The sequence below is a fragment of the Oryctolagus cuniculus genome, chromosome 10 (genome assembly GCF_964237555.1).
Source record: "Oryctolagus cuniculus chromosome 10, mOryCun1.1, whole genome shotgun sequence".
Lineage (NCBI taxonomy): Eukaryota > Metazoa > Chordata > Mammalia > Lagomorpha > Leporidae > Oryctolagus > Oryctolagus cuniculus.
The window spans coordinates 79,056,761-79,083,453 of NC_091441.1; the positions used below are offsets into that span (position 1 = coordinate 79,056,761).

Here is a 26,693-nt window from a genome sequence, read left to right on the forward strand (position 1 = left end):
TGAATTGCTCCTTGTTACCAGCTTATGATCTGGCAATAAAAGTATATTACTTGGCCCATGTCTGTCTACAGGTTCAAAGTACAGTGGCAAGAAGAAAATTCAGGCAATTATCTAGAATAATTAGTTAAAGCAAAAACAAAAATCCACATTAGTCCTGAAAGACTGAAGTAGCTTTGCTGGTGTAGAGGAAGTTTGGAGAGCGAACCATGCTCAACCTTCTGCTCTCAGTTCTTCCTTACCCTTTAATCCTTTTCACCTTGACCACTCACTGCTATTATTTCTGGAGAAATACCATGCCTTTTTTTTTTTCTCTCCTTTAAGAAAAGATTTACTAAGGCTGACTGAAAAGTCTTTTTTTTTTTTTTTTTTTTTTTTTTTTTACAGGCAGAGTGGACAGTGAGAGAGAGAGACAGAAAGGTCTTCCTTTGCCGTTGGTTCACCCTCCAATGGCCGCCGCAGCTGGCACACCGCGCTGATCCGAAGCCAGGAGCCAGGTGCTTCTCCTGGTCTCCCATGGGGTGCAGGGCCCAAGCACCTGGGCCATCCTCCACTGCACTCCCTGGCCACAGCAGAGAGCTGGCCTGGAAGAGGGGCAACAGGGACAGAATCCGGTGCCCCGACCGGGACTAGAACCCGGTGTGCCGGTGCCACAGGTGGAGGATTAGCCTATTGAGCCACGGCGCCAGCCTGAAAAGTCTTAAAATGTCCTCTTGTCAATGCCCTTGATAAACATTGCATCTGACATTTTTGAGGCAAAGTTTTAGGTGAAGTACTGCAGATGACAAATAAAAACAATGATATCTAAAACTGATACTTTAAATTGAATGTCCTTAAAGGACATCTTCTAACCAGAGCTGACATTTGACAATTAAAGGCAAAAATGTCAGACATATTTATCTCATTTATTCCCTCTTAAAAATTACATTTAATGAGCACTTGGCTTTGTTTTACCCAATATATTAGAATATGGCAAATGAATATTCCATTTATAATTACTTATTCCCATTCATTTAGAAAAGGTGAGGATATTTTATGAAGCTTTTATCCCTTAGCTGGGGAAAATTAGCTACTGAACTTCCAATCACTCCGCTTCTAAAAAAGAAAACTTCTTTGTGTATCAATCACCTTTTATTAGTTTTTTCTTTTCTCAGAACTGAGGGATCCTTATCTTCCTACTTTCTGTCTTCAGTCATAGTATCAGTCAATAAAGTTACTCAATGTAATAACCTTGATCTACACATCGAGAAAAAGTGAATCTGCCCTCTTCTAATTATTTTCACCATGTTGATCATATTTTGTGATTTGCTGAATCTTTGTACATTGTGTACAATTGTCTGCCAAGCAGAGAATATACTCATATATTCTAACAATAAAAAAATCACTTCTGACATTTATGTGAACTTCACAGCATTCTCATACAAAGGAAAAACTTTTTTTTTCTCTATAGTGTCACTTTAATTAACTACTTTTACTAACCATAATAATTTGTTAATGGCTTGGTACCTGATACCTTGAAATGTCACTTGTCTGCCTTGATCTGATTTCAACCACAGATAATTACAGCACTAAATTCTAAGCTAGAGTATAGTTTAAAGCCAAGGGAAAGTATAATTCACCATTATAGCTTAAAAAATGATGCATACATTTGAAGTACACACTCACTTGAAACATTTTGGTGTAGAACTAAAATTAAAATCACTATGCCTTAAAAGCTTTTCTAAAAATTTTCATATAGGCTTCTGGAGTTTACCACTCACAAGAAAACTTAGCAAGCTATATCCTTTAAAAGGTAACTTGGCAATAGAATTGATAAAGTTAATTGACAACAAGAGAATGGGAAAATATTCAGGTAATAATGACCACTAATTTGGGGGGGGGGGCATTGGGAGGGTGGCTGAGAGTGAGAGAAAGCTTTTTATAAATGTATTTTGTTTTAACTTTAATATTTAATATTTAATATAAACAGGAGAATATTCTGCAAAACAACATATTGCTTCTAGAGTATAAGATGTCTTGGACAGAGTTATCACTATGATCAAGACTCATGATGACTGAAAGAGCCCAGATTTTGTGAGCACAGAGGATTAAACCTAAGTGATAGTGACAGAAATACAAAAGGAGACATGGGCTTCAGAGATACTTAGAAGGAATAAATAAGAATCGGATGGAGGGACGGGGGCAAGTCAAAGTGCAGTTTTAAGGCTAGGGAACTTGGAAAATAACAATATAATGAAGAGAAATTGAATGGTGAGTTCTCCAGAGTTACCCAGTTTGAGAAGAAAAACGAGGATCTTAGAAGAAATAGGATAAATAATTAACAGGATTTGGCTGGTAACCCAAATAAAATACTCAACAGTCAATCACAATTGTAAGACCACAGCTGGTGATGACAGTGGGCTCTTGAAGACAGCAACTATGTGTTACTCTCCTTTGTGGCACAGACCGGGCATACAGTAGATGCTTACTAAATGTCTGAATGGCTGGATTGCTGCATAGAGTTGTACGAGCCAACCTCACAAAGGAACAATTAAGTTGTTAATGTCGACAAATATAACCTTCAGGGGTAGACTAGAAAGAAAAGAACTAAGAGGGCAAAATTTTAAGGAATAAAAATATTGAAGGAGATGGAGGAAGAAAGAAGCTGATAATAAAAACAAAGTAGGCTGGTTGGAGAATTAAATGAAAGACAGAGAAGAGAGGTCTGAGAGAGGACAAGAGGGAGAGACGAGTATGAGGAGGTGGAAAAAGGGGGAGAGAAATAGCAAAATTGAGAGAAGGAAAGAAAAACACAAGAACAGAATCAAAGAAGGCAGGAAAGAAGGGATGCTTCTTATTCCTAATTTGAATATTTACATCCATAGAGAATACATGAATGCAAAAATTACAAAGTCATATTTAGTGAACAAAAATGGAAATCATTAAAACATTAAAATGTTTCCTTAATAACTTAAAGTAAATAAATTAATAGCTCCTGTCACATTGATTCATCTATTGCATGTGGATACTCAATAAATGTTAATTGAATTAAATTAATAACATTTGCTCAATGGTAATAAAAAATTAATTAACTGTCTATCTTCGTGTTATTCAAGTTTATGCCCGTTGGTTCTTGCAATTACTTTTAGCCCAAATATGAATTTTCTATTTCACTGACTTTCAAGATACACTTTAATTTTTTTCTAAGAAATATAGATGAGCTTCTAATTTTTGTCTTAATTTTGGTTTGTTTTTTTCTGTTAAAAAATTATTTTCTCTAAGTTAATGTCAAGAACTATGTATAACATCTCAAATATAGTTTCACGAGTTCCTTACTTAATTCCAAAATAGTTTCTCTGCAGAAGATGTGATACCACTTTTTATGTGTGTCTCCTTTTAGCTTATGCTACTTTATAATACTTTGGATACAATGTCAAATAATGCTGTAAAAGAAGGAATCTGGGGAAATCACTGTTAGCATTCCGTCTATAAAAGATGGAAGATGTCAGTAACATTCACCCAAAAATTGTGACTCATTTCAGATGTCAGAATTCTTGTTGAACAGACTGGGTTCTGAAATGTGTGTATGTCAGATGATTTTTTAATGAGCAACAGATAGTTTCTACTGGGGAATGAAAAAATAAAAATATAAACAGAGATACAGAATTAAAATAACTTTATGAATGGCAGTTTAACTTCTCCATAAAATTCTCTCACCGCAAGCTTAGTGTGCTCCAAATGGTTGCTTAATGTAGCATACCACTTATATTCAAATGCTATACTTAAAATTGTCACAAAATTAAAAAGAGAATCATATACCACTTGGCTGTATACCGTATTTTCTGCATGTTCTTACATTCCAGTAACCTCTATCCAACTTTTTTGTTACTGAATTACTTTGTGCAAAAGCAATTTAAATTACATGAAGCCTGACTACGTGTGCTAATTTGAACTGATTGTTAATTAATTCTGTTAAGTAAATAGCTGCTATAATCTCTATACTCATCAAGGTTTCGTTATCTATCAGCTCTTCTTAACCACTCTCTAATGTACAATGCAAAGCAGCTGTAACTGAACAGGCAGGATTCCCTGAGTGCGCAAGAAGGTAGTTTTGCTTTGCAAAGACTACTCAGGAAAAGGCAAGTCTATAAAACTAAATTATTTGCGAGGCCCAATTTGAGGTAGGTGACACATCAGAGGATTTAGGGTGAAGAGGATTTTGCTGATGTACACTCTCAGCAGTTAAGAAAGAGAGATACATGCTAAGAATAAAGCAGAGAAAATGTTGTACCATATGAAAGGACAAGAATAAGAGCAAAGCTTTTAAAATCCATCAGGCCAACATTTGAATCCTAGTTTTACCACTGACTAATGAGAGGGCCCTGAGAAGCTTGCATAGATAAATTCTCGGGGGTGGGTATTTAGCACAGCAGTCAAGTAGCCACTTGGGATCCCATATCAGAGTGCCTGGGTTTGAGTTCTGGTTCAGTTGTCCATCTAGCATCCTACTAATGCACACCCTGGGAGACAGTAGGTGATGGTCCACATAGTTGGGCTCCTGTCATCCCTGTAGGTGACCTGGAGTGAGTTTCGGGCTCCTGAATTTGGCCTGGTCCAGCCTTGGCTATTGCAGGCATTAGAGTTGTCACCAGTGGATGGCAGATCTATGTCTGCCTTTCAAATAAATATATTTTAAAATAAATGAAGTCTTTAAGCCTTGAATAACCTCATTTATTTGCTAACTGAAGATACCAATTCTAACATTTCCCATTTGTTCAAGAAAGCTAGCAATATCTACTTCCAAGAGTCTCTGTGATACTTACATTCAGTGAGGCATTTCAATGATAACATGGAAACTGGCATAAAATACATGCACTATGTCTGTGAGGAGGTGAGCAGTGGGTGTATGATTCTGCCCCACAGGAAAATCTGGCAATATCTGCAGAATTTTTTGGTGGTCATCACTAAGGGAGACACACGCTATTAGCATCTAGTGTGTAGAGGGTGGAAATAATGCTAAACATTCTCCAGTAGCCCCATGACAAAATAAATAAATAAATAAACTACTTGCCCTAAAATAGTCATACTGTTCTGTTAGCTCTGGTTCCAGTTAGGAGCCCTGGGAGAGCGAGCAGCTCACGACTGGTTTCTGAAAATCAATGAATGCACAAATCAATTGGCAGTTCTGCCTCTTTTTCTCCCTCTCAAAAGTAGAAGAGGCCTAGGTTTCTCAAAACTGCATATCAGAACCACCTGAGAAGCTTCAAAAATCTCCCCCAGGGATTGTGATTTACTAAAAAGTCTGCCGGGGAGGAGAGTGCCTAGACTTTTAAAAATTCCATTTTTTATAAGATTTCTATGTTTTCTGCAGAAATGTCTGAAAAACAGTGCCCTTAGATGTAGGACCAGGTAGATATTCCCTCTGAACAAATAAAGCAACTTTGGAAAGCATTATAAAAATGGACATGGAAAGAATATATTTCTTGCTTAGAGCTTCCTAAGAATGGTGAAATTAACCAGGTTGCCAACTGTATTATTCATTTCAGTCACTCAATGAGCATTTTTGAATGAGCCAGGCATTGGGTTAGCTATGTGAATGCAACTGAACAGAATGCGTCTTTACCACCTCCCGAAAGTACTGACCAGATCTGTTGCTTGTTTAGCTCTTAAGATGTCCCTGGGAATCAACCTGGTTGCATGTTTTAGAATGTCTTTTTCTATTAAATCTTTTTTCGATCCTAGGAGTCTGCTTAATGGGCACCGGTAAGTCACAAATAAACTGCACTGCCACCCAGTCTGGTCCTCTATCTAGTGTAATTTCATGGTATACTTCTCTTTCATATCTTCCTCTGAACTACAATGGAAGCAGTTACTCCTTGACTAATTTGTGTGATACTACACCTGTCTTTGTTACTGTTGTACCCCAATGTCCAGCCCAATGCCTGTTAAAAAATAGACCACCCAATATTTCTTTGCTAGAAATTCGCTAGTAACAGTTTTGTGTGGTTACCTGGAAGTAAAACATGTTCCCAAGAAGAACATCCCCCAAACCATATATTCTAGCATCTGATTAGGGACCTAACAAAAACCCAGGCAGAGGAAGGATTGGCAACTGGGGTCATTGAGGGCAGAGTAGGAATGAGATTTCAAACTATTCATCCGTCTCCACTATTCTTATACAGAGGAAGAATACTGGGTTTTGTAGAACGAAAGAAATAAAGCAACTTGATTGAAATCATGTAAATTAGTCTGCAGCAGTACCCAGTATTTAAGACTTCTGCCTCTTAGTTCCATAATATTCTATGATAGCAGGTTGACAGCATACTCTTGAGAATTGGTGGCTCCATGTGAACCAATTCCTTGATTCTCTCTGCTCATCATTATGAAAAAAAAAACTAGTATAAATGAGTGTGATAGGTGAAATTAAAATTAATGTGATAGGTGAAACTTATAATGTGTACAAAATTTTATAACGTTTACTCTCTATTCTTACTTGTACTCAAAATTATCCTGCTTATTAATGCTCCATTCTTTTTATTAAGACTTTATTCTTATAAAAGTCTAGAATGTCATTCTGCAAATGTTCATCCTTAGATCAGTAGGCCATGTACACTATAGTGGGTTTTTCCTATGTGTGTTTTCTTTTTTCATCTAGATATGCAACTCACAAATGAAAGGCATGCAGACGAGAAACCCATTAATGCTATCGTTATAAATTCAGTATCCGAATTCAATATCACAGATGGACCAGCCAAGGAAACCCCCAATGAGAAAAAACTGTCAGAATCCAGCACATCACTGTCCTCCCTTGAAGAATGCCAAACGAAATTTTCCTACCTCCAAACTGATACTTCAGTTCATCACAGAGACACTGATGGTATGTTTCTCAGAATTCAACCCACCTCTAAATAAAGCTCTCAGCCCCCAGCCTCTGTAAATTCATCACATATGCTGTTAGGAGGAAAAAAAACCTCTTTATGAATATTAAGCAAGAAGACTTCAATTTGAAAACTCTGGTGAATGACACATGTCAAGGTCACTTTGCAGTTGTGAGGTGCTTGGCAGATTGTTTGCTCTCAAAGCTGGGAAGCAGAGGCAATGTGTTTTAAATAGCTACGATGGGGCATAATCATTTTCATTATGGAGCCATAAAATGGGTAAAGAAAAATGGCAATCTTATTTCCCTTCTTGACTATGGGACCACTCAGCCTGTGACTATAGGCAGAGAAGAGAAGGCACAGTGAATGGTATTAAAATTCCAGGAATATATAAATATAGGCACTATACAGGTTAAAATGCTTATAGTGGCAACTCTATGAAAAAGAGTTGGTCCTTGTACATAACATCACTCCCTATGCATTCTGATCAATGCAAACCTAGACCAAACCATTCTTGTACATGGCATAAAAGGCATATTCTGTCTGCAAAGCTATTTTCAAATTGATTTGGTACTAAATGATCAGCAGAGTCCAGTTCTACATCTGGATGCCACACTAAGACATATGGAATTTTACTCAGGTTAACTTTCAGTGACCTTTCCGGGAGTCATAAACCAATTAAGAATTGTGTAGTGTTCAACATCTACATTTGCATTTAAAGAAATGCCTAGAGTTTCTCAAAGGAAAATATAATAGGATATTCTCTCTGGTTTAAATTTAAATTCATATTAACTTCTTGAAAAATTTTAAATAAACTTTGTGCTATAACACCTTTGAAATCATAATGATGTAACTCCCATCTTGAAGTTTATTAACTGTATAAAACCAGGCAAGTTCTACTTGTTTGTTTGTTGGTCATCTCTGAATCTGAGTTATTCAGTTACATAGTAGAGTTAGTAAGACATTGTGGGGATTTGGAGAATCAAATGAAATAATATATCTAAAGCACCTAGTATAAAACTAGTCCATAATAAATACTGACTTTCAACTTTTAAAATGATTATAGTTTTAGAAAGTAATAAGAGGGAAGATTTCTAGTGCATGATATATATGTGGTATCTTGTGTATATGTTGTTATGAATGTTTCAGATCAGAAACTACAGACATGTTTGCTTGCAATTGCCAGGAGAGAGGTGAATAGTGAAGTAAGCTGAAGAAGTACATAATAGGGGTTGGTGAGGCCTGTGGCAAGGTAAACAGCATGTATTTCATCTAAAGATCTCTGCCTCTATTCAGCTCCAGCTGCCAGCTGCCAGAAGAAATGACCCAGGGCTGCCAGATCTTCAAGTTTATCACCAAAACCAGACTCAGGAGTACTATATGAAATTCCTATGCTGTGATGATAACTAGTTCTTTTTTAAAATTCTATTTACTTGAAAAGCAGGGTGACACACAAATAGGGGAAGAGAGAGAGAGAGAGAGAGAGAGAATATATCTTGATCTGCCATGGATGATTCATTTTCCAAATGCCTACAACAGCAGCCAGGGCTGGGAAAAGCCAAAGGCGGGAGCCCAGAACTCAATCTGGATGTCTCCCATACGGGTGGTAGCGACCCAAACAGTTGATGCATCACCTGCTGCCTTCTAGGGTACACATTAGCAGGAAGCTAGATTGGAAGCAGAATAGTCAGAATCGAAACCGGCACTCTGATGTGGTATGCAGACATCCCAACCTGCCACTTCACACTGTGCCACAATGCCTGCCTACGTTATGAAGCCTGAGACAGTCCCAACAACACATCCTGAGCCACTCTGACCTGGAGACTACCAGGTTATGAACTTGAATCCAGGATGACGCTCAGTGACAGCTTTGGTAGAGGATAATGCTAATAAGGAAAAAGGCGATGCAGGAGGATTCTCTGTAAAAGCCTTTTGATGCTAAAATGTGTTATTAGGTTGTACTAGGGATACACAGATGCTGCTCATCATGAATATCAGGCTAATGATTTCAGGGTTAGGAACTGCCATTATACATATCCACAGAATAAAATGCGGTGTCCTCTAGAATTACTCCAGTCTATCATATCAGGGATCCTGGAAGAAGAAGTGCCAAACCAATTAGCATGAAACCTGAACCACTGCACTCTCAGGCAAGGGCCAAAATAACTACCCCATTAAAATGGCAGCTGACACTCAAAAACGTTATGCAGGGGCTGGCATTGTGGCATAGCCAATCAAACTGCTGCCTGGGATGCCAGCATCCAATATTAGAATTCAATTTGGGTCCTGGCTGCTCTGCTTCTTATCCAGCTCCCTGCAAACACACCTTTGATGGCCCAAGTGCCTGGACATCTGCCACCCATGTTGGAGACCTGGATGGAGTTCCAGGCTCCTGGCTTTGGCCTCGTCAGACTTGGCTGTTGTGGCCATTTAAGGAGTGAGTGAGCCATTGGATGGAAGATCTCTCTCTTTTGCTTGTTTCTCTCTCTCTCTTTTTTTCTCTCTTGCTCTCATTTTCAAATAAATAAATTTTTTAAAAATAATATTATGCAGAAAAATAACAAATTGTGGGCCAGCACTACATCCCACTTGGCTAATCCTCCACCTGTGGCGTCAGTACCCCAGGTTCTAGTTCCGGTCGGGGCACCGGGTTCTGTCCCAGTTGCTCCTCTTCCAGTCCAGCTCTCTGCTGTGGCCTGGGAGTGCAGTGGAGGATGGCCTGAGTGCTTGGGCCCTGCACCCGCATGGGAGACCAGGAGGAAGCACCTGGCTCCTGGCTTCGGATCAATGCAGCATGCCGGCCATAGTGGCCATTTGGGGGGGTGAACCAACAGAAGGAATACCTTTCTCTCTGTCTCTCTCTCTCTCCCTCACTGTCTTAACTCTGCCTGTCAAAGACAAAAACAAAACAAAAACAAATTGTGCTGAATACAAAAGACCAAAGGAGATTCATGAGGTTAATTTAGTTAGACTATTTTCTGAAGGACTGGGTTAAGACCAGTCTGACCCAAGAAATTCAAATTTTAAGCTGATGGCATAGGTAACAGTTCTGTGAAAAACTGCCCCAGCGAGGTAAGAGCATTTGATACCAGCGATAAAAGAAAAAGTAAAAACCCAGACTAAGACTCACAAATAGTGATAAGAAATTCTCATTATCCTAAACAGCAAACATCAAGGAAATCAAGAGTTAAGTCAGACTCACTCCATTTTTGAGAATTTTTTGATAGTAATTAATTTAAGAATGCAGAAATTGAGATCTGGGGTCATTGTTCGTACTGAGATAAATACAGAAATATCTTTCAGGAACAGCAGGGAAAACAGAAGGGAAAAGAGAAGATTGCATCCACTTTCATGTAGTTTGTGGTTAATTTATTTTCAAATGTATAAATGAGTGCATAGGAATGGATGCTTAATTGCTAATATCTATTATTTATATACATTGCCCCACTTAAAACAGAATGAAAAAGCCTCACACATGCAGATTTTGTAAAATGTGTTACATCCATTAGCACAGTTCATGGTGTGTGCTCTGATGGGAATTTAAAAGGATCTTTACTGCACATCACACACTATGTGCTGCAACATTACTTTATTATTAAATTGTGGTTCATCGTGTGTGGTCCCTTTCCTGAATAAAATGGAAAAAGTCCAGAGAGCTATCTGTGTCCATGCTCCTGTTTCTACATTCTTTTGATTGCAAAAGTATCCCTGTGCATAAGAAAATCAGGGATACACATGATATTAGAAAACAGGTCCCTTAAAAATAATCTTGAGAATATATCTAATTGACGTATAATTTTGAATTTAAGACTTCTCATCCAGGTGGAAGAGGAAAATCATAAATACAAGATACCTCAAAAGAATAGTCTTAATTACACCATGGACTACTGAATAAAATGATTACATTTTCTACACTGTAAATTTCATACAATTAAATGCGGTGGTGTCACCTTATAAAATGTTTCAATTTTATAATTATTTCAGTTCATTTGCTCAGAAAAAAACATAAGCACAAATTTACTAAGTATCACCCAAATCTAGTCATTCTAGTTCTAAAGAACTGACTTGAATGTTAGTTGTGCTTGTCTGAACTTAAATAGATCTTGACATATTTAAGTAGCTATTAAAATTGATAACATCAGGGATGATACCCCAGCTAAAGAAAGGCATTCAGTCACACTTTATTTATTCCCACTCTACATTACAAATTTTTTAAAAATCTTAATTTGGGGAGAGTGGGAACCAATTTCTATACTTTTGGGCCAAAAACTTTGAGTAATCAGTGGAAGCCATTGTATCATGAATTTCATTATGATGCCCCATTCTCTGTGACAGCACATAAACGTGTTCCTGGTTCAATTTGCCTCTCTCTCTCTCTTTTTTTTTTTTAATCTTACTTTGTTTTAGGGGAGAATGAACAGGTATTTTTTTTAATCCCTGGTCACTTCTAGAAGAACCATATTCTTGCTATTTTGGATAGTGATCCCTAAAGTAGCAAGGTGTATCTATCTGGAGTTGAGAAATGTTTCAGGAACTACAGTTGACTATCAAAGCTGACTTTTGTCCCTCCCTCCTGCTTATTGTGGGCATCAGGGTAGCAATGCTGAAAACTGAGTGGGGAAATTCAGGGAGCACAGAACAATGACTATGAGGTTGACATCAGGTATGTTTGTGGAACCTCCTTGCATTGTTACCGTTTCCATTATAATTACACACAATCCTTTCTAATGAGTCAGATTCTCCCTCTTAATTAGCCATCCCTGGTTGTGCACTCCACCTCTGGAAGCTGCATTAGTTCTTCAGTGCCATTAAGGTATCGCTCACATATTACAGTTTCAGTGTCACCTACCCCAGAGGTGTAGAAAGGAAATGGCTTCTTGCTCAGCCAAATACCACTTTTGGCTGTGTGTCCTGCAGGTCTCCAACCTATTTTAAACCTTCTTGATTCCAGGTTTAAGAAGCGGGAAAGCCAGTTGGGCTCTCTGACAGCAGTGATTAGAGCCTGTGCCAGGATGCCAGGTGGTTCAAGAGAGGAGATTTGCTATCCAAAGTATTAGAAGAGCTGAATAAACAAATCCATTGAAGAGTGAGGCAACCTACAAATTAGCAACAATAGGAAGGCTCCAGCATCTCATCACTTTATCCCTCCAGACCACCAGAGGACTGCTAGTACTGACATGAGCTTGTAGACCACTAGTTACTAACCATTATTAGATAGATAACTAGTAATTGGAATTAGCAAGGGCCACAGACAGAAGGCGTTTTCAGAGAATGGTAAAACCCAGAAAATATGACTGCCTTAGATATCAACCAAATCAGAGAGAGCAAAGGAGAAACACCCTGAGTTGTCTCTTCCTTCCATCCTCCTATTTCCTGTTGCTGCCTCCTATTGGCCAAATCCTATCAGAAGCCACTAAGGGAACATGGAGAATGTACTTTGTCAGCCTTGATAAAACACAGCAGAGAAGGAGAGGAGTAGGGACTGGATAAGAAAGCAAGCCATTCACATGCAGGCAGTGTCCTGCACCATGCTCCAAACTACAGAAAGCTGGAGAGTGTTATGGAGGGCTGGCCACAGTGCAGAGCTTTGAGAACACAGTCTAGGCCAAAACTGTAGCCACACAACTTCAGGGGGTGGGGAGAGAGAAGATGGTGGGAGCTGCTTGCCTTTTAAACTCTCCTGAGCCAGTTTCCTCATCTATTAAGGGGGTACAAGTAATACAGACTCCATTTTATTTCCAGTTTTATTTCGTGAAATGCACAGAAATATGGAAGACTGCTGAATGGCTTTAAGTGAAACAGGACCCACATAACAGTGAGATAGACAGCATGCATTTTGGATCAGAAAAAATTACACGTGAATCCAGCTCTACTACCATGCAGTTGGGAGGACCTAGAACAATGATAACCTCTGAATATTAGTCCTTTCATCTAAAAAATTGGTTCCAAAATACTTAGCTTACCTCCTGAAGTTATTCACAGATTTATTCATTTAAATAGAGAAATGGCTGTCCTGTTCCTATAACTTATTTTTAAAAATAAGATTTATTTATTTTATTGAAAGGCAGTGTTGCAGAGAGATACGTTCCATCCACTGGTTCACTCCCCAAATGGCACAATGGCTGAAACTGAGCCAGTCTGAAGCCAGGAGCTTCTTCTCTGTCTCCAACATTTCACTGCCTTCCCAAGCACATTAGCAGGGAGCTGGATTGGAAGTGGAGCAGCTGGGACTCCAACTGGCACCCATATGGGATGCCAGCGCTGCAGGCAGAGGCTTTACCTGCTACACCACAGCGCAGGCCCCATCCTATAATCTATAGTCTAGTAAGAGGAGAAACTAATTAACCACATAGTTCAGTGCAATACTGTGGTCAGTGCTGTGAAGGAAAAATAACACAGAGCTCTGTGAGGACTTCAGCAAGGATATGATTTAGAGGGAAGCTGTCTTCAACTAAAGGTCTGAATAAGAGTTGGGTAAAGAAAGCTAGGAGGTAAGGGTGTGCAACACAAGCAGGAGGCACAGCAAGTACAAATATCGTGAGCCAGATGTACCATACATACTGAGATGTAGCCAGTGTAGCTGGAATACAGTGAGTAAGGAATAAAAGAGGTACAGAAGTCAAAGAAAAAGGCAGAAAACTATTCATACAGGGGCTTGCTGGCTATGGCAAAGATCTGGGCCATCACAAGCCAGTTGTTCTACTTTAGGACTTAAAATATCACAGGAACTGATGAATTTGAAGTAGGCTCCTGAGGAAGCACAGCGTCCTAGCCAGGAAGCTACTGCAGTTGACCTGTTTGGGACTGATGGTGGCCAGATCCAAGATGGTAGCCCTGAATGTGGTTAGAGGCTTATGGGCTGCAACACAATGAGGAAGACTCAGCAGAACTCGGTGATGAATTGGAAGGAGAGGGTATGGTTGATGAAGAAAAGGGTTTCCCAGTTTCTGCCAAATTTATGTGGGTGTTCAGGAGAGAAAACTGAAAGAGGGACATAAGAGAAAACGGAAAGAGGGACAGTCGTATAGGCTGGAGAAAGAGAAAGATCTAAAATGCAATATGGCCTTGGTAAGCGAGACATTTTAAAGACATTGCAGACGAGACATGACGTAGACAAGTGGATAAGGGCATCCTCTTTTGGATGTGTTGGAAGAAAGGGTGCTCATCATGGGATGTGGGTTTGAATATCACATTTATTAAACATTAAAGTCCCAGGAAGTATTGCAGACGAAGGAAAATAAACTCATTCAGGAGAAAGGAAGTCCAACACTCTTTTCAAACAGTTGCAAGTTTTCCCCTGAACTGCTTATGTTACTCTTATGCAAACAAAAATTGGCCATATGCAAAACAGTTTTGCCTGCTCATGTAGAATTATTTAACATGCCTTTTAGGAAAAGTGTGGAACATACTTGAAAGTTCGGAAAAATCTGTTTTCAATTCATTAAGGTTACCGTGTTTTTCTTGGGCAAGAAGCTCTGTCTTTTATAACCAAATAAAAAGGGCTGACTTAGTAACAGAAAAAAATGGGCTCTATTCTCAAGTGCAAAATTGGGAGGTAGAAGGAAACCAATGCCAATTTGGCCAAAGGATTAGGCCAAGACTCTTTTTGGTAAATAAAACGTATAGTATACATCAAAAGTGGCGGCCTCCAGTGCCAAACTGTGGTGGCACCAGCAGGAGCAATTCAATCAAATAGTTATTTGCCCTCAGGCAATTATAAGGCCATTTTACAAACAGGTTGCTCATGCCATGATAGAAAAACTAGTGTCAATCCTTACAGCCCCCTTGCAGCCTTCCCTTCTTACCGCCAAACCAAGGTTCAGCCTTGCATGTGTAAAGGACAAGACCCCATGGGATCATTCTCATCTGGTCATAAGCCTGAGTAAGTCTCTTGAGCACCAGCACAAGGGGTCCTGAAGTTTTTGCTTAGAATATTTTCCACGTGAACCTGTTGGCAGGGTAAGCCATGGTAGCAGTCTTGGTATTGGTAAAGCTCAATGTGATTCTATCCCCTGCATCTTTGATCACCAACACACTCTCTTTGGAAAAGCAGAGGTGAAATAAAATCTATGTACTATTACTAACTTACTCCTGAATTTTTGTGGGTGGCTTGTGGTGACTTAGAAGATATGAGTGAGTTTGCCATATGCTAGAAGCTGGCTGTAAGTGAATAAAAATATACCAAGTCTGGCAAAGAGATGAATTTGTACACCATAGAGGTATTATGGAGTATGCTGCCTGCACTATAAATTCTGAGTAATGGCCACAGCACCTGCAACAATATCTGGCAATTAAAGTAGTCATAAAAGAAATGATATGGTTCTTTACCACCATCTTAATGGGAAGAAATATGGGAGGGAGGAACAGGGGAGGAAGATTTCTATTGACCTTACTCAGGGCTCATTACAGAGCTTTACATAGTGTTTTCATAAGAGATTGAAGCAGGTTTCTTTAAAATATTGGTTCTTTCTCCATGTTTGCCCTTCTTTTAAATACTAACAAATATATGGACAACAAAAGAAAAGAAATTTCCTGGAAAATACCATAAGAAGTACATGAATGGGGCTCAAAGAGCAGCTGGACTATCGCATATGACAGACGGCAAAATCTCCTCCGTGTGTTTATACAGTCTCCACTAACTGAACTCTGAAAACCAAAACGTTCGCCACATTCTTACTGGAAGAAATCAGGTCCTTATGAAAGTCAAACTTTAATCGGTTGATAGTCCCATCTGGAGAGAAAATTTTTTAACAATTCACACTGGAATGTTACTTTCAATCTTCTACAATCTTCAGATTGCTGACTTTAATCCATTAGATGACATATCATACAAATACTTAACCCTTTCACAAAACAATCACACATTTCTTGGACTTTTTTTTAACTTGAAAAGAAAAGTTATAATTTTAACAAGAGAACTGCTACATCTTCTAACTAATTCCCTTTATGGAAACAAAAAAATACAATAATCTATAACTCATCACAGCTGTTTGGCTAGAATTACCAATTACCTTCAATGCCTTAGAGATACTTTCCAGATTTTTACAAGTCTGCATAGTAAATTTTTAAACCAATTTTCTTAAAGAGGACTGATAAGATTTAAAACCTTTTAGGCATATGATGACGTATTTCACTTAAACAACTTGAATATAAAATCAAGGCTTTGCATAACTGGAGGAAAACGGAGACAGAGATTAAAAATAAAACACAACCCAAAAAGCTGTGATTATTTTAAAAAGCATTTATATTAAGTTTTGAAATGTGCTTTTCGCTTGCATTTGAATATGGGTGTGGTGGATTTATGGGAATCCATGTCGAACAAATAACAAAGCCTGGTGACGAGAAACAGGACATTTGTACAGTTTCTCCTTGTCCCTAACTAATTGCTCCTGAAGCCCCCTGCATTTGGGGAGGCCCTGCTGCTTTTCAGACAGTTGCAAGATTTCCAGATAAGCTGATAATTATGTGGCTTCCCAGCACCTCTGCAGGCAGAGTAAATAAAGGAGTTTAGAAAAGTGACAGCACTTTAAATAACCAGATTATGTAGAATCAATAGGAAATGCTCAGGAAGTTAATAAAGCAATTACTTAAGTAGAGTGAGTACTGGCATGGGGGTGGGAGAGCTTGAGAGACTAGTGGTGTACATTACCCCTAATGTGGCTAATCAATTAAGAGTTGGCTGCAAAGTTATCAGGTGTACCTCCACACATGCCTCTCCTTCATAGATGCCCCTCTATGTGCCACTATTAATTTTCTTTCTTCTTATTTAAACAGAGGAGTGTGCCTCCCTGATCCTCACCTGTCTGTTTTGCCAGTTTTGGGACTGTCTCCTGATGCTCCCTGATACGTGCGAAACGGTGTGTACCAACTTGTGCTGCCCCTCTCACAGGTACCACCCCACTTCGGATGAAAACCACTCTCGGAATGATTGTAACTGCAACTGTGACATGGACTGCAGCCTTTTTGAATCTTGCCACGAGACCAGCGACTGTCTGGAGCTGGCCATGGAGATTTCAGAAATCTGCTACCGCTAGTGCAGCAAGGTACCCACATTCCCACAGTCCTTTGGGCCACAGTGGGGAACTCCATTACAGCAAGACTGTGATTTCCATGTGCTGAAATGCAAGGACCATACACATTTCTTGGATGCTTTAGGCCATTTTTTTCTGCACCTGTCTGGGAAAGCTAGTATTGTCAACTCAGTGGTCGTATTCCAAATTTCACAACCGCATGGCTCACTGAAAAATAAGATTCTTGATCACATGTGATGAACAAATCTTAAATACCTCTTAAATATCATAGGTACAAGATGTTGCTAGACTATAAAATAGCATGCTAAACAGCTCGATGTTACTCCACTCATCAGCTTGCACCATGGATTCAACCTCATTCACAAATTCAGGACAAATTAGTGCATTCTTTCAGAACTGACATATATTAGCTCATCTTTCTAATGGACTCATGCATAAACATTATGCATTGTTGGTTATTATTAATAATGTATTGTATAACATCATTTTGTAATTAAAAATTTATTTATACAGTCTCTTAAAATTCACTTATATGTACAGTTTAGGTAGGAAAGGGAATTAAATGAATTAGAAACCATGTTCCTGTAATTACAACAGATGTCTCTGAAACATCTCCAGTGAATTTTGAATGTAGTATATACTTCAAGAGAGTACTGATTCTAGACCACATTACTATATACCTATTACTATATATCATAATAGGTTATGCATATTCTCAATTTGTTACAGAAAGGCTCTTCTTTATTCTAATAAGCATAAAGGAGAATTATCTGCAAGTTTCAAGAAAATGATCTCTGATAATCAATTCTTCACTTCCCTCTTTTCTGTAGGTCAAATACAATAAGCAACAGGATATTAAAAATAGATTCAGTTCACTGTACCAAACTATCATTTGTATAGGCACCCAAAAGAAAAACACATGCCAGTACTTATTCAGCACTGAGTTTCCTAATACAGCCTGCGCTTCAGAAACTTTATTGTTTTTTTATGGATAACTGAAGTAATTCATAATTATGATGAGCACTTCTTTATACAAATTATTTTTTGTAGTTTTGATATAGACTGGAAAGTGATTTTCAACTCAAACAATACAAACACTTTGTGGGCAAGTCACATTTAGTTTGAAGTTACGTTGAACCTTCTTTACTTGTGGCAGGCATGTTTCTACAGTTGTTAGGCAAATACACTGCTCATTAATTTGTGCATATATATTCCCATGGAGATAGCTTAATGTATTTACTGAATAGTTAAATAGCTTAATGTATCAATAACCAAGCAAAGAACAGAAAACTGAAATGGAAAGTTGACAGAAATGTTATGATTTGGAAAACTACCAGAAAAAAAGTCCAAAATATCTATTTTTTCCTGACAGGTAATTTTAGGCAAAAGCAATATTGTTTTAAATCTGTGGTAAACTAGCACGTGTTTCTAATCTGCAATAAATTCCCAAACACTGAAAACTGTTAATCTTCAAAACAATATTTTTGAGCTTCCCCTAAAAGGTATTTAACTGTTCTTGACTTGTTCTTGATAGCACAGTGCATTCATGGTTAATGCCAGCTCCACTGTTGCTTCACTGCTATGCTACTCACAAACCACAGAGCATGAGACTGCCCCCTGCCTACTATAAAACACTTCATTCTCTCTGCTTCTCAGAAGCTCAGAGATAGCTCTACTCTCTAGGCATAGAACTTGTAGATCATTAAAAAATAAACAAACAGTGGATTCTTAGAACAGGAAGAGAATCTAGGGTTCTTCTTAGCCAACATTCTCATATTTCTTAAGAGAAAAAGGCAGCCCTAAGAAATGACTCAGCCAAGACCACAGAGTGAGTTAATGGCAGTGTCAGGAACTCCAACTCAGGGTCTAATTTTCTGAGCACACTGCACTCTCCCATGGTTCCTCATTTCTCAGTCCAGCTGATAACAGTGAAAAAACTGTTAACAACTGTTAAAACAGTAGCTCATCAATAGTTTCAACCTTGAACCTCCTCAGTGCTTCCTCCACTCCCTAACCACCCTGAACCTCTCCAAGCATCCACCCTCCTATTCGGTCTAGTGTCTAAAGGAGGAACATAAAGGTCTGCAAGCAGGGTCTCCACAATGCTATTCCAGGAACAAGGAACCTGGTGTCACTGGTCAGGCTGTGCCATATTCATGTTAAATATTTTGACCATTATCCCCTTATTCTTTCTAGCCTACCGACCCTCAAATTATGTAACAATCACTCATTTCAAATGTGAATTGAATTCTTGTGAATTAGACACATTAACATTGCCAAGTCTTATTTTATAATGTGGTCAGAATTCTACAACTTTCTGTGGTCTTGTTTTCTACGGGTTGTTAACTTGTTCCTCACTTTCAGAATTCACTGTGCTATAACAGAAAGGACTGGTTACACAAAGTATGAAATTTCTTTTCTTTATAAGCAATAATAAAATATTGTCCTTCTTTGCAAACATGAATGGCTGTCTCAATTGAATTCTTACACAATAAAACATACACATCTGGGAAAATACAACTGAAGAAGAGATCAAGAAGGGATGTGGTTATTGATTAAACCCAAATATCAGAATCTGATAAGGTTCAGCTATCTTCTGCAATGGTGAAACACTGTGATTACAAATAAAGATAACGTTCTTTAACGTGAGGCTGTTAAGGGACAGAGTATTCTGACTTAAGGAAGCACACTAGGATAAAAGAGATTTGAGAATAATACAGCTTTTATAGAGAACAGAGAACAGAGATTTTTCCCCCACAGCAATATGACCATAGAGTTACATTGTCGTTGCTTTGCTCAATGGATTTTTGTAAAACCATTGCTTCTCTAAAAGCCAACAAAATATGGAAAGCAATGAAGAAACAAGGTTAAATTTCACTTGCTAATGAAATTTTCCCACTACATAAGCTGATAGGCCTACAAAATTAATTATCAATGCTGGATAATCAAAGTTAATAGAGCGAAAGTTACTTCAGTTTTTTCCAAGACAGTAAGAAAACATATTCAGGCAGAAAAACTTTACAAATAGGAAACACCCTGGGAGGGCACATCAGCATTTCTTTCAAGGATCAATGCATAGGTGGAGACCATTTCAAGCACAGCATGTATCACCCAATGCCTATGAGCTTCTCTGTTTACAATATACAAGAAAAGAACAATCTGTATACTTGTAAAACAGTTTAACTACAGGAGTTTCACTCATCAAATACTAACTTCTCCTACACTGTACAAACTGATGTAAAATGTAAATATTTTGTTTAATTGCTGGGTATCCTCTGAAGAAGAGATCTGACTAAAGACACTGAGGCACACAGCTTTGTTTAAGCTGTATAAAAAGGTAAAGTTAAATAGAGGGGTGAATGGTACCCTGGTGATCATAACCAACATGAGACCAAATTTATATTACTGGGTTCCTCAAGCATAGGTCTAGTCAGCATCTCACATGACAAGAAAGGAGCCCAGAATATGCGAAGAGGATGAGGAGTAGAGGTAGGTGTAGGTGTAGGAGCTGCATCATTATTTGGATAAAAGTGCCACCTTCTGGCCTACCACCTTCATATACCATACAGTCCTGCTTTTATACAGGACCTTTTTTTTTTTTTTTTTTTTTTAAACATGTGAATCTGTAGTTCTCAACTAGGGGCAACTGCCTATATTCTCTTTCCCATTTGGCAATGTCTGGAAACATGATTGGTTGTCAGGTGGAGGGGAGGTGACTACTATCTGCATCTGGTGGGCAGAGGCCAAGAATACTGCTAAATATACTCCCCCAAGAAAGAAATATCCAAGGTCAACAGTGTCAAGGTTGCAAACCTTTGCACTGACACCTTTCTAGGTAGCCTCAGTAAATCATCACCAAATTTACTTTTTATATTTTTATTTATTTTTTTTATTTTTTGACAGGCAGAGTGGACAGTGAGAGAGACAGAGAGAAAGGTCTTCCTTTGCCCTTTATTCACCCTCCAATGGCCGCTGCGGCTGGCGCGCCACGCTGATCCGATGGCAGGAGCCAGGTGCTTCTCCTGGTCTCTCATGTGGGTGCAGGGGTGGAAGATTAGCCTAGTGAGCCGCGGTGCCGGCGTCCAAATTTACTTTTAAAAGCTGTTGAAGGCCAGCGCCGCGGCTCACTAGGCTAATCCTCCACCCTGCGGCGCCGGCACACCAGGTTCTAGTCCCGGTCGGGGCTCCGGATTCTGTCCCGGTTGCCCCTCTTCCAGGCCAGCTCTCTGCTGTGGCCCGGGAGTGCAGTGGAGGATGGCCCAAGTGCTTGGGCCCTGCACCCCATGGGAGACCAGGAGAAGCACCTGGCTCCTGGCTTCGGATCAGAGCGATGCACCGGCTGCAGCACGCTGGGCGTGGCGGCCATTGGAGGGTGAACCAACGGCAAAGGAAGACCTTTCTCTCTGTCTCTCTTTCTCACTGTCCACTCTGCCTGTCAAAAAAGAAAAAAAAAAGCTGTTGAAAACAGACTTGTCAGATAAAATACAGGATGCCCAGTTAACTTTGAATTTTAGAAAGACAACAGATAATATTTTACCACAGGCATATCACAACTGTACTATACAAGATTTACTTTTACTACCATAATGATTCCTTATCTAAGATTCAGATACAACTGGATGTCCTGTATTTCCATGAGTTAAATACGGAAACCTTACTTCAAAAGACTCTAAATTTTGAGAAGAGATCCAGGGAAATAATGACCTTTCAGCTCTCTCACAGCCTCCAAAGGAGGAAGAGTGCTTCAGTTCTTTGGTCAGAGGTTAGCACCAACACTAGGCCACATTTTACAATTCATTGTACTTCAAGACTTGTTGGGGGAGTCTAGGTTAAAGATCAGCTTTGCAAAGCATTTCCTTCCTGCCTCAGGTTCACACGTGGCCATCTCCTTGGACCAAGCTGGTCATGTCTCTTGCTCTATGCTTCAATCTCCCTCAGCAACTGAGGTGGACCCTTAGCCAAGGGCTACCTTTACTCAAGGAGTAGGAAGCATAAGTCCTCATGTAAGCCTTGTGGTTTAAATAATACTTTTTTTTTTTATTTTTTATAAATCTTTTTTTTTTTTTTTGACAGGCAGAGTGGACAGTGAGAGAGAGAGAGACAGAGAGAAAGGTCTTCCTTTGCCGTTGGTTCACCCTCCAATGGCCGCCGTGGCCGGCGTGCTGCGGCCGGCGCACCGCGCTGATCCGATGGCAGGAGCCAGGAGCCAGGTGCTTCTCCTGGTCTCCCATGGGGTGCAGGGCCCAAGCACCTGGGCCATCCTCCACTGCACTCCCTGGCCACAGCAGAGAGCTGGCCTGGAAGAGGGGCAACCGGGACAGAATCCGGAGCCCCGACCGGGACTAGAACCCGGTGTGCCGGCGCCGCTAGGCGGAGGATTAGCCTATTGAGCCGCGGCGCCGGCCTAAATAACACTTTTTTTTTTTTAAATTTGAGAGTTGCAGAGAGAGAGAGAGACAGAGAGAAAGGTCTTCCTTCCGTTGGTTGATTCCCCAAATGGCCGCCACGGCCAGCGTTGCACCGATTCGAAGCCAGGAGGCAGGTGCTTCCTCCTGGTCTCCCATGCAGGTGCAGGGGCCCAAGCACTTGGGCCATCCTTCACTGCACTCCTGGGCCACAGCAGAGAGCTGGACTGTAAGAGGAGCAACCAGGACTAGAACCCGGCGCCCATATGGGATGCCTGCGCCGCAGGCGGAGGAGGATTAACTGAGTAAGCTATGGCGCTGGCCCCTAAATCACACTTTTGGGATCATGCCTTGGAAGTATTTTTCCCCTAGCTAGCTATTTTCCTTTCCATATAGTGCTGTCTGTTGGTATCCCATCGTGAAAAGGGGTTAGTGAGAGGGTGGACAGTCATGAATTGTAATATCATCAACTAAAACCCACCATGAACTTTTAGAATACAATTAGGAGTAGATGAAAGGGCTTGAGGTGTTCCCTTCCCTGCATTATTCTTATGATCATTTATTTATGTTTTACAGATGAGATAAAACAATGCATGGAAAATATTAATGGTTTTATATACATCACCACATTCCCTAAACAAGTCTATGAAATAGGTGCTAATACTTCCATTGTTCTTGTCGAAACAGAGGCTATAAGAACTAAGTAACTGGCCTATAGTCGCACAGCAAATAAGTAATTATCACAAAATCTGAGCCCAGGTCTGTTAATTACAAAGCTCATGCTTTTAATCACTAAACCTGAAAGTTAAAATTAATGAAACATTATCAGACTAAGATAAAATTCAAGTATTCAGTTTTAAAGCAATCAGAAAAATATGCCTATATTCAAAGAAAAACACTCACTTATAGTAAATGTTTTAAAGTTGTTATCCTGTGGAATGATTAGAATTTGGAACATCTTCAAAATGCTTTTAAGACATGTATCCAATAAGTAATAAATGCAAAGTCAATGTATCGCAATTTAATCCTTATGTCAGTAGCTTTGCCTGATTCTTCTATGGTTACAAAGACTTACCTTTTAGCATTCCATTTTAGCAAAGCAACTTTGATCTCTGCTTCCAGAAAGCCCATTGTGCACACAGCACCCAGACCAGCCCCTCATTAGCATTCCACCAGAGGGTTCTAGGAGCATGAATGGTTTTTAATCAGTCAACAACACTACGGTCAACCAAATGCATTCCGATACTTAGACCTTTTATCTCAAAAGCTGTGCAGAATCCAAGGTCACAGCAACCTCTTTTATGGTTTATTGTTCCTCAAATGTACTTAGAGTGAATTTACAAAGCCACAACTTATTTTGTGGATACAGAGCTTTCGTTAGGTTCAGCACTCCCCAACATACTCTTTGTTTCCTCTTTCAGCACTTTCTGCCTATGATTTCTCATTTAATAATAGTAAGTTCCCGTAAATTTTTTAAATAAAATAAGAATATTGAACAAAATTCTCTCACTAGCTATGCTACTGATCATTGTCATTGAGGCTTTTCAGAGAGCTGAGTTAACATTTCATATCACTGCTGTGTAGCTTTACAATTCTGGGTGCAGGTGCTGGCAATCAGGAAGGAAAGCAAGAAGCCAGGAAGGTGCCAGGGTCACCACCCTGCCATCATTACAATCATATGATTGCCAAAGAGAGGATGGAAGTAACCCACATGGATCATAAAGTAAGTCTGTGGAATTGTGTCCTGGGAGGTGAGGTGGAAATAGGGTTCTAAATGTTGTAAAAAGGTCTCAACATATCCACATACAATGTTTAACTTCTTGCTCACTTTCTTGATGGCTTTCACTGTAATCAAGAAAATTCATGAATTTGCAATTTCAACCTATGAGATACGTTTTTACAGTAGTGTATTAGAAACTGTTTTGAGGGACTAGTGTTGTGGCATAGCGGGTAAAGCCGCCACCTGCAACACTGGCATCCCATATGAGCAGTGTCCCAGCTGCTCCACTTCTGATCCAGCTCCCTGCTAATGGCCTGGGAAAAACAATGGAAGATGTTCAAGTTCTTTGGCTACTGTCACCTGTGTGGGAGACCTGAAAGAAGCTCCTGGCTCCTGGCTTCGGCCATCTGGGAAGTGTATCAGCGGATGGAACATACATATCTTTTGCTCTCTCTCTCTGTCTCTCTCTGTATCTCTCTCTACCCCCCCATAGCTCTGACTTTGAAACAAATAAGTCTTTTTTTAAAAAAAGTAGTTCTTTAAAGAGAAAAAGGAAATGATTTTGAGAATACCCATGCAACACCAAAAATCATACAGCATCCTACCAGTGGTACCCACATATTTGGTGAAGTGAAACAGTAAGTTAAATCAAAGCAACAATGAGAATAATTAGATGACCAATGAGGAGGCAACTGCCCAACTTCAGGTAAGACCCAGTGAGGCCATGGTTAAGATGGTGGTTGTGAAATAAGTTTACAACTTACAGAGGAGCAAATGAAAAGTCACTGAGGAGTGGCCAGGGTTACGTGATTAAAGTGGCAAAGGAAGTATATGGGCCATGCAGCAATGTGTGGGACAAATTAAAGCAAGGGAACTGGAGGCTGAGAAAGGAGCAGTTGCAATAAGCCATGGGGTGATGAAAGCTTGAAATAGGATGGTGACAGGGAAAACAGGAGGGAAGAGATGGATGGGAAAAAAATTAGAAAAGGACCATTAGTCCTCTCTCAAACTCTTTTTATTTTAAGACTCAAATATTCCCTACTGTCTAACACATATATGAGTCATGAAGCCATTATTTTCATTAGGGAAGAAACTGGTTGGGGAGGGGTGAGTTCTATTCCAAGTAGAAAGTCAAGGTATATTTTTAGCTACATTAAGCCAGCCTTCTGCTGCTCTGCACACTGATGTAATTCCAACATAAAACATAATCTATAATATTCCAGGGGAACAAATCCAATTCTTGGTCATATAAATTTTCATATAAGTCCATCACAATTCATTCCCAAAACATCTCATTCTCTTTGAAAGCTGGAGCTGCAGCCAGTGATCAAAAAGAGTAGTTTAAAATTGCTCTGGAATTTCCAGAGATGCTAAATCTAACCTGCCTGCAGTGCAGGACCAATCCCCCAAACTTTAAATCAGAGGTAAAGCATTTTATGTTTTAAAAGATACATTCCTCAAAGTTTATCATGCTGTATTAAAGTCAAATGTGAGTTATTACTTACCAAATCTGGAGCTGATGTCTCTCCTTGATTACCCTAGGTAGGCGAGAATAAGTATCTTCCAACCAACATATTTTTTACCTTTTCATCTGCCTCTTGCTATTTACAATAGAGTGAAAAATAATAGCCAAGGAGTGACTTTGCTGGGCTGGACGAAGTGCAAATCCCATCTGACTATACTCTAAATTGTATTCCAGGCCCCTGGCAAGTTCTACCACATGGAGAATAAAGGAAGCTGACTTCTCTATAGCTGGATTGGTCCTGAAGGAATAATCAGTGAAAACTCATCTGCTTAACTTTCAGCACATTAGCATCAGCTTAGAACCTAGTGTATATACACTATGATTGGTCATACCTGGAATTTACATCTCTCTACCCTCATTGAGGCTCTCAGCATGAAAGAGACAGCTAAGCCAAGACCTTGCTGCCCTGTGAAACTCTAGAATATGCAGAAATTTTATAATTAATACCATTTTAGAGAAAAATCTCTGTGAATTCTTCTGGTTTTATCAGTTGCAATCACAACAATTTTTAGTAATTTAAGATTGCTCCTAGGAGCAAGGGAGTAAGGGAATGGAGGCCATCCTTCAGTTTAAAGCTGTTTTAGAGGGGCTATACTTATCTGCAGGTAGAGGGAGAATATTACCCAGGCAATCTGAATTAGGGAAGCGTGCTACAGGTTCACAGCTCCAAGCAGCCACTGTTCTGGTCTTGGAAGTATGTGGGCTATCAGGAGACTCCCATTTCAGAATGCCCTGTTATAATTCATAAAAAGGTTTTATGATAACCATGTAACAGACAGGAAGGTTGAGGTCTATAGGCACATATGGGTTCAAATCCTGCCACCACCAATTACTAGCTAAATGTTTTGGGTTAGTAACTTAAACTTCTCTGAGCCTCCCATTCCTCATTGACAAAATACAGTTAATAACATCTACCCTATTGTGAGCCCTTAGTGTAGGGCCAGTAAATACAGTATACTCACTAAATTTCAATTGTAATAATTATTAGTATCCTCACTGAGTTCATTTGTTTTCATAAAATATAAAGGTATCAATCTTTATTTCTATAATATCCCACATTCTCTTTTAACATTATTTATATATTTAAAAGGCAAAGTTAGACAAAGAAGGAAAGAGGGAGAAAGAAATCTTCCATCCACTGGCTCACTTTCCCAATGG

At 39.4% G+C, this 26,693-nt stretch overlaps 1 protein-coding gene and 1 long non-coding RNA gene across 2 annotated transcripts in view; one reads left to right on the forward strand and one right to left on the reverse strand.

Annotated features, from left to right (window-relative positions):
- The window catches only part of MDFIC2 (MyoD family inhibitor domain containing 2), a 123,425-nt gene extending 106,340 nt beyond the window's left edge, over positions 1-17,085 (forward strand). The window contains exons 2-3 of the mRNA XM_051852226.2: positions 6,632-6,853; positions 16,629-17,085. Of these exons, the coding sequence (XP_051708186.1) occupies positions 6,632-6,853; positions 16,629-16,888 (482 nt within the window). The 3' untranslated portion in view covers positions 16,889-17,085. The remainder of the gene's footprint in view (positions 1-6,631; positions 6,854-16,628) is intronic.
- Positions 1-26,693, reverse strand: part of LOC138844078 (uncharacterized) — a 292,978-nt gene that overhangs the window by 70,864 nt on the left and 195,421 nt on the right. The gene's annotated exons all lie outside the window — the stretch shown is intronic.